Source organism: Zonotrichia albicollis, chromosome 8, assembly GCF_047830755.1.
Source record: "Zonotrichia albicollis isolate bZonAlb1 chromosome 8, bZonAlb1.hap1, whole genome shotgun sequence".
Lineage (NCBI taxonomy): Eukaryota > Metazoa > Chordata > Aves > Passeriformes > Passerellidae > Zonotrichia > Zonotrichia albicollis.
The window spans coordinates 24,364,324-24,376,736 of NC_133826.1; the positions used below are offsets into that span (position 1 = coordinate 24,364,324).

Sequence of the window (12,413 nt, forward strand, 5' to 3'; positions counted from 1 at the left end):
GACTGTCTGCAATTGGTACCTGCACAAACTGAATGTGGTCATCATCACTGCCATACACCTCAGCCTGTCCATCTAGCAGATTTCCATCAAGCAGCTTGTGATCAGCTGAGTAGTACAGCGTTTGCACCTGCAAAAACAACAACAGAACACCCATGTGGCTGCTGTCTCTGTGCTCCTCAGCTACAGGCACATTACCCCAGGCACCACACTGCTCGTCAGCTCATCTCAAGCTCGCACAGTGGCAAAACTAAAAGGAAGCAGATGTCATGGTGGCAATCTTCAAAACAGGGAGTGAAGGTTCCTTACTTTCTCAGCTTGAGAGAAATCTTCATTTTCCGTGGGCTTCTGCTGTTTTCCCAGCACAGAAACATTAGACAAGCAAAAGGCACATTAATTTGCAGAGTTACACAAATTCACAGTCTCATGCAAGCATTTCCTTATCCCTGCACACAAGTTTTCTGCTATGAAAAATACACATATTTATCTCCATCAAAAAAGGCCAAGAGAAGCCAACAGACTCTAAAAGAAAGGTATGGGAATGAGGGAAGACAACACAAATTTAAGTTCTGGAAGAAACTGTTGTCCACCACTGAAACCAGATGCAGCTGTTTCAACGAAACGCATCTTAATTTCAACATGATGTTTTAAATTAGTTTCTCCAAGAGGAAATATACACTTGAGATTATATGACAGCATCAACATGTACTTTTGCCTAGACAAATGTTTCTGGGGATCTTTTGTCCTTGTAATAGCAGATTTTGAAAATTTTGAAGAATTTCACAAGATTTGGTAAAGTCCGTTTGCTGGAGCCAATTAAAAATTTTATCTCCCCGCTAATTTTGCCATTAAACACTGCCCAGGCTACATCTACCATTAGTATTCATGAGAAAAGCCATTTAACAACACACAAGTTTGAAAATAATGCATCCTGTAAAGGAGTAAGTAAACACCATTAAATCATCATGATCGTTCTCTGCCCACAGCGGATTTTCTTAGGAGCACTGGGGCAGGACTGCTGCTTCTGTACGTGTCAATACACTTGAGGCTCTTCTTGGTTCTTCAGCCTTGGTATCCTAGTTTTGTTAATAAACCTATGGGGAGATAAACCAATGGGGAGGAACAACCATTAGAAGCTTTTACCTACTGTGCATTTACAAGCAAAACCTGCAAAGGAAAACATCACCAATCTATGGCAAGTCTCAGTACCACCTCCCCATACTAAAGCAGATACAGGCCACTCTCAGGCTACTATACAGCAACGGGGAGCAAAAAGGAAAGTGAAGACCAGACTGAACAGTGCATTCAGCTCACCTGAACACCCCCCCAGTTTCTCAGCTTAGGGGTACCTACAGCAAAATTTAAATTCTTTAGGGTCAGTTAAAAAAGTGAAGGGGGAAAAAAAAGAAAAAAAAAAGGGATCATCCTTCATATTGGCTTTTTTGGGGTTTTTTTAATGATTAATCCCAAAATCCCATTTTCTTAAAGACTAACCTCTTCCATGAGATCTTCCAGGTTGCCTCCGTTCTCCCAGATGCTGCGCTGTACCCAGTTGATTACCTTTGTGTACAATTTGCCGTTGCTGGGTAGGCCAACATTGTCTTCCAGCATTATTTCAAGCTTGAGGGAGAAGCGAAAAGATTATTTACTCTTTAGGAATTCTCTAGGAATTTACTCTCTCCACTCTTATCTTTACCACAGAGCCAGAAAACACCACAAGGAGCTTTCAGCCTATGGAACTAGGAAGCACATTTAAATACAATCACCTTTTACACCCGGACAGCACATGTTCTCTAGAGTTAAGGTTCGCAGCACTAAGAACAGGACACAGATCCAAAATTGTCACATTACTGGCAGCAGTCAGTACACCAAGTATTCCTGCCCTCCAAAGAGAAGGAAATCCTAGTTGCTCCTCAGGTTGCTTTTGGGAGATCCTGTACCAGAAGGAATTCTACAAACTTAGGCTAACCTTTAACCGTGGCAGCTTGAGAAACTCCTCCTGTTCTGAAATCTCTACAAGGTGTTCCTGAATGTAGCCATCGATCTTGTGCAACAGCCGGGAGTCTCCCATGCAGCTGGCGAAGTTCCGGTACGAGATGCAGCTCTGCACGTCCATCTTGGACAGCAAATAGTCACCACAAACCTGGCAATGCAAGCAGACAGTTTTTATACATTTAAATTATCTATCCCAACATACAGCAGCTGTTTTCTAACTGCAGAGCAGTGACTCTGCTGTCATCCCCATGCCAGTGCTGTACAGGTAATGTTGCCTTCCACAGGAGTTATGCACATCTTAAATGAAAAACTCAGACACATTTGGAAGCTATTGCCATCTGCATGGACCCCATGCTTTTCTACTGAACACCTATTCAAAACTGCTTCTCAGTCAGGTGAGCTAATGATCCCAATTCCCTTTTTTATCTGCAGTCAATGGTATTTCCAAAGTCGAGCACTACCACATTATGTTCAGTATGTTCAGGAGTGTGTGAATTGCTCTTTTCCTGATAGATTTACAGGTTTGTTCATGTTCCCAACGCAACCAAGCACAGCACTGCTGCCACAGACCCGAAGGTAAGGAATCAGCCAAGATTTAAAGCTGTTTTTCTTACATAGGTGCACAAATACAAAACATAACTTCAGGGAACACCCTGGCACCCTAGACAGTGCAAGTGGATGCAACACATCCAGCTGGCACCAAATCAGTACAGTGCTAAGGAACACCTACAGCAGCTTTGTGCTGAGCACTTCTTCCACAGAAGCATCAGGTTTAGGCTCACTAACACCAAAAGGTGCAATGCTGTCAGCCTGGGAAGGCAGAATGGACTTCTAGAAAAGCTGAGAACCATACCTGCTTAACCCTCTCCATCTTCAACTTCTTTGCTGCAGAGTATACATCTTTCACCAGCTCTTTATCAGCTTTTAACCTATTAAATAGAGAAATTTACCTCTTATTATTCTGATTTTTCAAATCAAAGTCTATCCTCTCTCTAGTTACCATGAGAACTACTTACTGAGCAGTATAGGCATAATTCAACAGAACTTCAACAGCTTCTGGGTTGAGATCATCAAATTTCACATGGGAAACTCCGTGACAGTCGCTGTCAGTGTTGAAGATTTCGAACAGGTAGGGACTGCAGCATGCCAGCACGGCTCGGTGCGCCAGCATCTCATGTCCACACACCTTATGTCAAACACAAACAAGAAGCCCATGTGCTGGTGAGGATTTTTTGTAATTACCTTTGTATTTTCACAACATGACGGCCTACTCAGATGAGTGCCCCAATTCAAATCAATTTTTCAAATCAACAGTCTCCAGCTGTAAGTTAGCATCACTTCTCTCAAAGTGCATCCCATCTGGATATTTTTTAGTATGCATTTTTCAGAAAAATGGGCTTCTAAAATCTCCCATCTCCCAGTCTGTGAAGCAACAGCTCCACATGGTGTAAGCCCACATCCCCCAGGCTCCCCGGGGTGGCAGGGCACAGGTACCTGGAGGCGGACGTCGCAGAACTGACCGCTCTTCCGTAAGGCGTTGAGTTTGGCAACAGACGACTCGATGAAGTTCTCATCCTCAAACATCAAATACCCGTTGGGAATCATTTTGGTGTTGGCCTGGCTGCACATGCAACGGGCAAAGGTTACACACACAGCATTTGGCTTCAGTGCAGCAGTACTAGCAACACTGTTTGCAAACAAACACGCAGGGGGCATTAATGGATTAATGATTTCAGAGATTGAGGCCACATCCCTTCAGCAGGTACTGGGTTCAAACCACAGGCTGAATCTGTGCCAGCTCTGTGGGAGCAAGCTGGGAACCACTGGATTACATGGATTCCCTTCCCTAAAGATCTTTTTTCGTATATCCATCCCCAGCTATCATCATTCATCACCACTTTCCGCTCCCTACCACTCTGGTCCAGCTGCATTTTTTGCAGACACAACACCCAGCTACACTAAAAAATAAGAACTGAGAATTTAAAGCAGCTTTTGAAGTAGAATAGATAGATAAACATTTTTTGTTTAATTTTATGAGTAATGACTCAGTATTTCATAGCAGCTGGAAGTCATGAAAGCAATATGACCAACAAAACAGACATAATTTAATAAATTCTGAACAACAATAATGTATTTTAAATCATCTCAAAGCTAGAACAACTTCCTTTGAAGACCTCAGCCATATAAAAAGATACCACCTCAGGGAGATCAGTCCAAGACTGGAAAAATAATTTCAGGAAACTTTAATTTTTTTATCTGGAAGCTACTCCTTAGCTCCTTTAATTGATTCATATTTAGTTAAGCACTTTCCAAATAAGAAGCTAATTAAGAACACTTAACTATTACCCTTACACAACCTAATGAATTTGAAATAGTAATTTAAAACAAAAAGCAGATTTCTAAGTTTGAGCTGCTAACACACACAGAAGTACAGTTACCTTAAATATCTTAGAGTATATGTAGGATTCTATTAATGTTACCAGCAACAATTTTTATTTCCACCTCAAGTTTAAGAAAATTCTGAAGATCACACTAAATACGAAAACTCCAAACCAGAAGTAGTGGATTGCAAAAATCAGTAATGAAAATACCAAAGCTCCCACAAAATACTTCTACTGTTAATCCATCTATTTTAAATTCACTTACTACTGCGAGTATTCAACCCTGAACTGGCAACAATAATCTCACTTACAAACATCCATCTGTTGTGTTTTATTGAAGAAAAGACACCAAGATTTTAAATTTACATAATTTCCGGAGAAGTATTAACTACTGTATACACAATTAATGGTACAACTTACCAAGCAAAGATGACTGTAAATTTAAAATAGCCCAATGGTATCACTCTGTTAGAACAGAGCACTTGAGTTTCAGGATCTCCTGACAGGGAAGATGTTTGTGGAAATGCAAAAGCAGACGTGAGTTTGCAGCTGCAATATGGATTCCAAAACTATCAGGCTTGAAGATGATGTAATATAGTCCTTAGGAGCTATAGACATGAATTTCTTCTGTGATAATCATGCATCATAACCTGCAATAAAGAAGAAGGTATCAAGTAAGGACAACAAATAGCACTGTCATGTATTTCACATAAAACTCGATTCATGGTCCTGACCCAAACAAACAAGTTTTTCTTCACAAACAAGCTGGGGTTGTTTTATTGTTGCTGTTGTTTTTTGGGGGTTTCTGGGTTTTTTCCCCCACAAAAAGCAAGCAGTGTGAAAAATTCCATACTGACACCAATACGTCCTCATGCCTAATAAGAAATCAACCACATCATCGTTCTACCCCCAGAGACAAGAAAGGGGCTAAATTAGTGCTTAGGAAAAAAGGTAGAACAGCTGAATCCCATTTTTAGCCAATCCCTTACCAACTCTGCCCTTCAGCACATCCTATTATCATTATTGCTTCCACAAGTAGGTAACTCACACATAACACAACAGAAATGAGTCCATTTTATAAAAGAACACAATCCACAAGCCTCCTACCTTCAGCTCTTCTTGTACTCATCTACTTATAGCCTTCTTCTACTGAATGCCTAAAATTGTCTGAAGATGGATTAGGGACATGTCTGAAATGACTGGGCATGTCTCCAGTCTCCGTTACTCCCAGAAATTATAAAGTCAGGAATCTGTATGACAGCTTTCTTTGGTAAAAGGTCTCTCTGCTGGGAACAGACCCTGCTGGGGTCTGGTTGAGCTCAGCACTGGCAGTGCAGACTGGGGTGGCTTTGCTGGGAATTCACATGCTGGTGGGCTCTTTATGCCAGGATTTTTTGGGGAGGGGAGAAGAGGAGGAGGAGGAGCAGCAGCAGGGAGGGAACAGGCAACAAACACTCACTCTGGAACTTTCCATGACCCTGGTGCCACCTCAGGAAAACATCAATCACTTCAGTTCCAACACTATATTTGTATCCACAGAATAAATGCCACATTCGGAACTGGGTTTCCTAAAAATAGGTGCAGCTCATTTCTCCTTGTCAAAAACTAAAAGTGCCCTGCAAGAGAACCTTGTGACCGTGGTGCATGGCCAGTGCTCAGCCCAGGGTGACTTTGGCAGGAGCAGTACCTGCCTGGTGCCTGGTGCAGCCCAGTAGCTCCAGCAGGAGGCTGATTCCTGGGAGCAGCAGAGGGCATTGTCCCACCACATACAGCTCCAGGGACACTGCCTCCATTCCCACAGCCCCAGCCAGCACAGAACCGTGCAGGCAGAGCAAACACTGGCAGAGCTTGGCTCTGGAGCAGGGAACAGCTGCTCCCAAGCACAGCAGTGTCCCACATCAGGGAACACAGCACCCGGAATGCTGGGCGCTGCAGGAGCAGCACCCCTGCACACAACTTCCATCAACACCAGTGTGCTTCACTGGGAAAAGAAATCTCACATAAAGGTGAGATTAAGTAATAATAAATTAAGGTATATTCTTCTTGTAATCCTACAGGCAAGTTAAGAAGGTGACACCAAGCTCTATTTAACAAATATTGTTTAATTAGGCATTTGGCAGCCAACACTTCCCCGTCAGTACAACTGGCATAATCACTGCAATTTTTAAAGCAAGCCAACTTCTCAAAACAAAACCTAAGAGCCTGATGTCCACACCTTCCCCAAAAATTCACCTCAAGCAAAACATTTCAAGTCACAGGACAGCTAGTCAAACTATTCTAACTAAATCCCACAATCAGCCTCGCTCAGTTTACATCTCTGGGTGTGTATTGTCACATTCTGCTGTAATACATCAGTTTTATTTACAATGTCCTAACTCTGCCACATGTACTTGCCTGGGACCTTGAAGACCTAAGAAGGTCATCCAAAATAGTTCTGGGTTGAAATGGAAGATTTGTCTGTTAAAACCCTCCTTTGTGTGAGACACCAATCCCATGCAGATGCATTTATGTCCCTAATGGTATTGTCCAATCTGAATATCTAGGGATATGAACATTTTGGAATTTGAACATCTTAATTACTGCCACAGAGTTTCAACGCTGTTGTGTGTGTCATGGCCAATATTATCACTCAAACCAGCATTAAATAGCATAAGCAAATTCACAGCTTTCCTCATTTTAGTTTGGAGTATTGCTGCTAGAACACAACCCGAATTATCAGCCAAAATTCACTGCAAAGTCAAGAACGCTGCCTATTCTGCATTAAAGGTCATAAACAGGTACTGCAAACAAACTCTTTCCTTGATTTTTTTGAATCAAAATCACTTTGTCATTACCTCCCCCTCCTTGCTTATACTCCCTTTTAGCTCAGCACATGAAGAACTACTGTGGCATTTTTTATAATTATCCAGGATTTTACATTTTTTTAAGCCAAGTGAGATGTTCCCAGATGACTGTCAGCCAGGTAAAGCCTGGTGCCTCTGACACCAAGACTGCATCCACATGTACTTCTATAAACACATTAAAGCTACAGAATTATCATCCCAGAATGGGAACAACACATTCCACTGGAGAACACTCCTACTTGAGGGCAGCTGTTTCCATACTTTTAATATTATGCAAAAACTAAAGAGTAATGCATAAACTCTGGATTTTTGTTGTAATTTTAACAGTGAGGACTGGTACTGGGGCTGGGGCTGGAGACTCCCTTGGATCAAGCGCTGATCACCGGCTCAGGCAGGCCTGAAGTCATGGAACATCCACATGGTGTGTTCTGGCACCCCAGCTGTTCCCAGGCACAGGAATGCAAGGACTCCAATGTCTGCCCAGCTGCTGGATTTTAAACACTGCCTTGTTGTAGTAACTGTGTTTCCTGAATGCCTCATGCCGTGCACAGACTGAGATTTTCCTTTGCTGTGTATGCGTACCACTGGGCCGTGAGCGAGTCACAGCTCATCATGCACTCAGAGATGAACTGGCTGCACAGGCCAGAAGGGAGATTGCCTCCTTTCAAACTCCTCTATTTCACTGCTGCATTTAAAGGTACATTTAAGAAAACCCACCTAAATAGCAATGATACTGATACACAGTGATCCTCGGTGCTACCCTAGGTGCCTCCCCTGCAGAGCCTCCTGCAGGAGCTGTGCTCTCAGGTGACCACCAAGCCAACAAGCCCCAGGGGCAGAGTCACCTTGCCCATGACCTAACAACACAGTGAACATCTATTTTATCTCTCATATTTAATACAGCCCACTTTCCATGTGCAGTATTTGCTGTGCCAATTCTGCACAAACCATTTAGTCAAATTAACGTGCTACTTCTTCAGCTCACAGGTAAAGCACTTCTTTGGGGGAGATACTTGATAATCTTTTGATTTAACATCAATACTTGCTGATGTAATGACAGATATTTGATTGACACTTGTGAAACAAAAATGGAATTTAACACCCAGCCGGAGCTTTCTGGCTTGTGACAGCCCAGCTCAGAAGAAATGTAGGTCACACCTACGACTGCTCACAGTCCATTATCTGTATCAGAATATAAAACCAAACGTCCTCAAAACGTTTATTTCATACATTAGCATTTATTTATGGTAAAACCACATCATCTTTTCATGTCTGAGTCTGCATTTGGGCAGAACATCAAAGACATTTATTAACACACTTTACACCACTAAAGAGACCCAACCTTTAATCTACAGTAATCTACAGTAAGACTCAGAATTTACAGCAATTTTGTTTTGCTTATTCACTTTTCAGTTGCTTTCCACTAAATATTTAGTCTCACTGACAACTACGACTTGTAGACAACATTTTTCTATTTCACTGCACGTCGACCTTAGTCATGCTCCCATGCCAACAGAGAGGACAGGGAGAGGGAAGATGGAATATTTGCTATCACTGGTTAGGAATTGAAGAGGAATGACAGAGTACTGTGGACATTTTCCAAAATCTCTCACATGCAGCCCGGGAAGGTGCAATGCTTGGACTGCCCTCTATAGAAAGCAAGCCCAGAGAGCTCTTCCAAGCACATTTATGCATGCAGACTTTAAAAATGTATAAGCAGCAGGCTTCATGCTTGAATGTTACTGCTGTTCCAGCGAGAACCCTCAGCTTCAACACTCCGGCTGCTCATCCAGCACTGGCTCCCAGGACTGGCCTCCCACGCTTCTAAGCCCTAGCTCTGGTCATCAGTTCCCTTTTCACACTGGTTCTGCCCTTCCTCTCCCTTCCCATTTCATACTTTTGCTGTTGTTCTCACAGTGCTTATCTACATCTCTTTTTCAACCTGCCTCACATTCGCTCTACTAAAATCTGAGTTCTTTCCTGCCCTTTGCCCACCCCCCGGGTCTATTTTTTCTATTAACATAGACTTCCCACAGTTCTCCAAACATCTGTCACACAACCAAATTACTGAGTTTTGTTTATATGTCCTCCTTGTCTTCCACCCCCATTTCTGGGCAGTTTTTGCCTTTCTTACCACCTCCTGCTCCTTAAGAATTCAAGCTGATGAAAATAAAATCAGGCTTAATTACAGCAGCTAACACACAGCTTCCTAACTGGAAAGTATTCCCTGACTGTTGCATGCTACACTCCAGGAGTCAAGATTGTGGCTACAAAATCTGCTTTTGAAAAGCAAACCAATCTCACCATCAAAGCACCACATCCTGCTTGCTTTCATATTTTCTAGCTCTCTGACAGAAGAGAATAAATGTGGTGTCTACACACCCATTACTGCAAACAAGAAAAAAAAAGTTCTCTCTTCACAAACCACACAAACAAGGAGTGACATGAGACTGTATTTCCATTAGTCTATCACCACACATCTCCTTAGGAAGTAACTCGGATGTTTCAACTCTCACGGCCCGTATTTTTCTACCCTGCATGAAATTACAGCCAATTCATATTTATTATCTGTGGGAATGCTGGGTGAAGGAACGGCAAAAGTGACAATGCAAAGGCATTTTCTACCTTGAAGCGCCTCTAAAAATTCTAAAAAACTCTGGAAATTGGTGCATGCAGGCAGAAAATACTGTACCCCTCCCAAAAAACCCTAAAAAATCCAAAACCAAACCGCTCTGCTCATTCACCCTCATCAGCTTTCCCCAGAAGCACTAATGTGAGCTGACAGCCACTGGTTTTGCTTTATTATCTCCCACTTCCTAGAATTGGTAGAGATGACAGGGAGGGTCACGGCATTGGCAAACAGCTATCAGCACACGCCGCTCATCCCGGAGCGGCAATTTCCTCCTAAATCCAGGATTCCCGCGATTCTCTTTCTCCCCCCGCCATTCACGGTATAGGTTTAGGCAGATGCCTCTCCGCGGCTGCAGCGTGGCGCTGGGAGAGGCAGCGCCTGACCTTGGCCCCGCACCCGCAGACGTGGGGAACCCGGGAACTCCCGGCCGGGAGCTACACCGCATTCCCCGGCCGCCGGGGCCCGCCCGTTCCCCCGGCACCGAGGGAGCGGCCTCACGCCCTTCAGGCCATGCGGGCAACTCCGCGGCCCAAGAAAACGGGCCCCGAACAAGCAACAAAAGCGCGGCGGGGCCGCAGGGACTGCGGTTCCCCGAGCGCGATGCGCCCGCCCGGGCCGCCGCCTCCGCCCGCTGCCCAGCGCCGAACAAAGCGCGGCCGCACGGCCCGTGCCCGGCGCCCGCCCGCCGTACCTGGTGCCTCTGGGCGCGGACGGCGCTGAACATATTGGGAGCCTCCAGAATGCGGGTGAAGAAGACTCGCAGGCGCAACCCCGGCTGGCCGGGAAGGAGCAGCGGAGGAACAGAGGGAGCGGAGAGCGGAGGGCGCGGAGCTGCCGATGGAAGGCGGGAGCGGAGTGGGTAAGCGAGGCCACGCGAGGTACGGACACACGCAGAGCGCTGAGCCCGGGACCCTCCTCCTCCGGGAGGCGGGAGGAGAGCGGGGAGGGGAGGAGGCGGTGCTGGGGCGGCCACGGTCGGCTCCGCTCGACCGCGAAACGAGTCCGGCCGCCCCGCCCCGACCTCCTCGGCCCCTCCGCGGCCCCTCCGCCTCCGGGCCGGCGGGAAGAGGCGCCGTGCCCGGCGGGGCTGAGGCGGAGGAAACGGTGGGGCCGGAGCGCTGTGCCCGTTTCTGCCCGTACCGGCTGCGGCCGTGAGTGTTGGTCGCAGCCACGAGCACAACTGGTTCAGTAGGCTTTCTCTTTCGGACCCGGCGCTGCCTGTTCTCCTCAGCCATGAGATCCTGCCTGCCGTGACACTCCCTCAGCCGTGACTCTCCCATAGCCATGTCAGCACCTCAGCTCCAGGTCTCCCTCGGTCATTAGTCCTCAGCCACGACTCTCCTTCATCCGTTTGACCTCCTCAGCCATGCTGCCTCCTCAGCCATGCTGCCCCCTCAGCCATTGCTCCTCCTCAGCCATGGCTCCCTCTCAGTCATAAACCCCCTCAGCCACGGCTCCCCCTCAACCACGCCACTGTCTCGTCAATCTGGACTGTAGTTCAAGGCATTATATCTGTTTGACAAAAAAATTTCCGTGTTTAATATTGGGAGCTCGCCCTGGGAGCTTGCTCTCTGTGTGAGGCCATGACAGCCCCATTCCACCTCACCCCATCACCCTGGAGTCCCTCTGGGAACAGCATTTTCCAGATGAACAGCATTTTTCAACAGCTGGATGAGGAGAAATTCATCCACACACTCTTCAGGATAAATTCTATCTTTCCAGGGAAATTAATTTTTAAACATCCCTGCTGATAAACGAGGGGTATTTGAAGCCCTGCCTATTTGTTATGTGTTTGCATGCAAGCTCCTGATTCATGGCTGGGCCTGAGAACTGCTGCAAGATCATCATAAATAATCCATGGGCTGGGTAAAGTCTGAGGATCCATGTTTGCTTCCTGATTTAAAGTGCCAAGGTCACCTGGAAGGCAGTGTACACTTCCCTGTGCAACTTCCCTGAGTGCTTCCTCCGGATTCAGAGGCTGCCTTGGTCAGGAAATAGGAAACCTGTAGATTATGTTAGATACACTTTCAGTGTCTCAGCTGTGCAATGTATGTGATATTTTGTCATATATTATAAAATGTATCCATTTCTCTAACACTTCGAGAATCTCAGTGGAGAAGCATGTTTCAAAACACTGAAGTTGAGCCATTTGGTGGTTTCATGCATAAAGTGCTTTAAAATACTGAAAATAATGATCTTGTCTCATCAGAAGCAGGCAGAGGCATTAAGCTGTAGGTATATTCCTCACCAGCACAGATAGCTGCAGCTGAGCCCTCCCCAGTTTCTCACCTTGCCTGCAGCAAACGGCAATCCCAACTTCCCACCTCTCTGAGACATCCTTACTGCCTCTTTGCAGCTTTTAAATCACCAGCCACACCTCAGGGCTGCCCTCCCACTCTCTGCTTTCTTTTTGAATGAAGTTTCTTATCAGGGCTGTGTTAATCAAAGGCAAAGCTGGGAGGGAGCAGGAGGTAAAGGAATGATGATCAAATAGACCGGTGCCGGGATGTTACTTAATTAAGTAAATCTCGAGATTACGCAAGCTGCTCTTCCAGTTTTCTTGGG

The 12,413-nt window shown here is 45.4% G+C and overlaps 1 protein-coding gene across 2 annotated transcripts in view; it reads right to left on the reverse strand.

Moving 5' to 3' along the window:
- Positions 1–10,742, reverse strand: part of IVNS1ABP (influenza virus NS1A binding protein) — a 16,518-nt gene extending 5,776 nt beyond the window's left edge. The window contains exons 1-8 of one of the 2 annotated variants that reach the window (XM_005487033.4): positions 10,540–10,742; positions 4,794–5,023; positions 3,487–3,613; positions 3,009–3,178; positions 2,846–2,921; positions 1,967–2,140; positions 1,492–1,617; positions 20–127 (exon numbers count right to left, since the gene is read on the reverse strand). In XM_005487033.4, coding sequence (XP_005487090.2) covers positions 20–127; positions 1,492–1,617; positions 1,967–2,140; positions 2,846–2,921; positions 3,009–3,178; positions 3,487–3,597 — 765 coding nt within the window. In that variant the 5' untranslated portion in view covers positions 3,598–3,613; positions 4,794–5,023; positions 10,540–10,742. Of the gene's footprint in view, positions 1–19; positions 128–1,491; positions 1,618–1,966; positions 2,141–2,845; positions 2,922–3,008; positions 3,179–3,486; positions 3,614–4,793; positions 5,024–5,480; positions 5,738–10,539 lie in introns of those variants that run through there. The other variant, XM_005487034.4, reaches the window with a different exon arrangement.
- Positions 10,743–12,413: the final 1,671 nt, after the last annotated feature.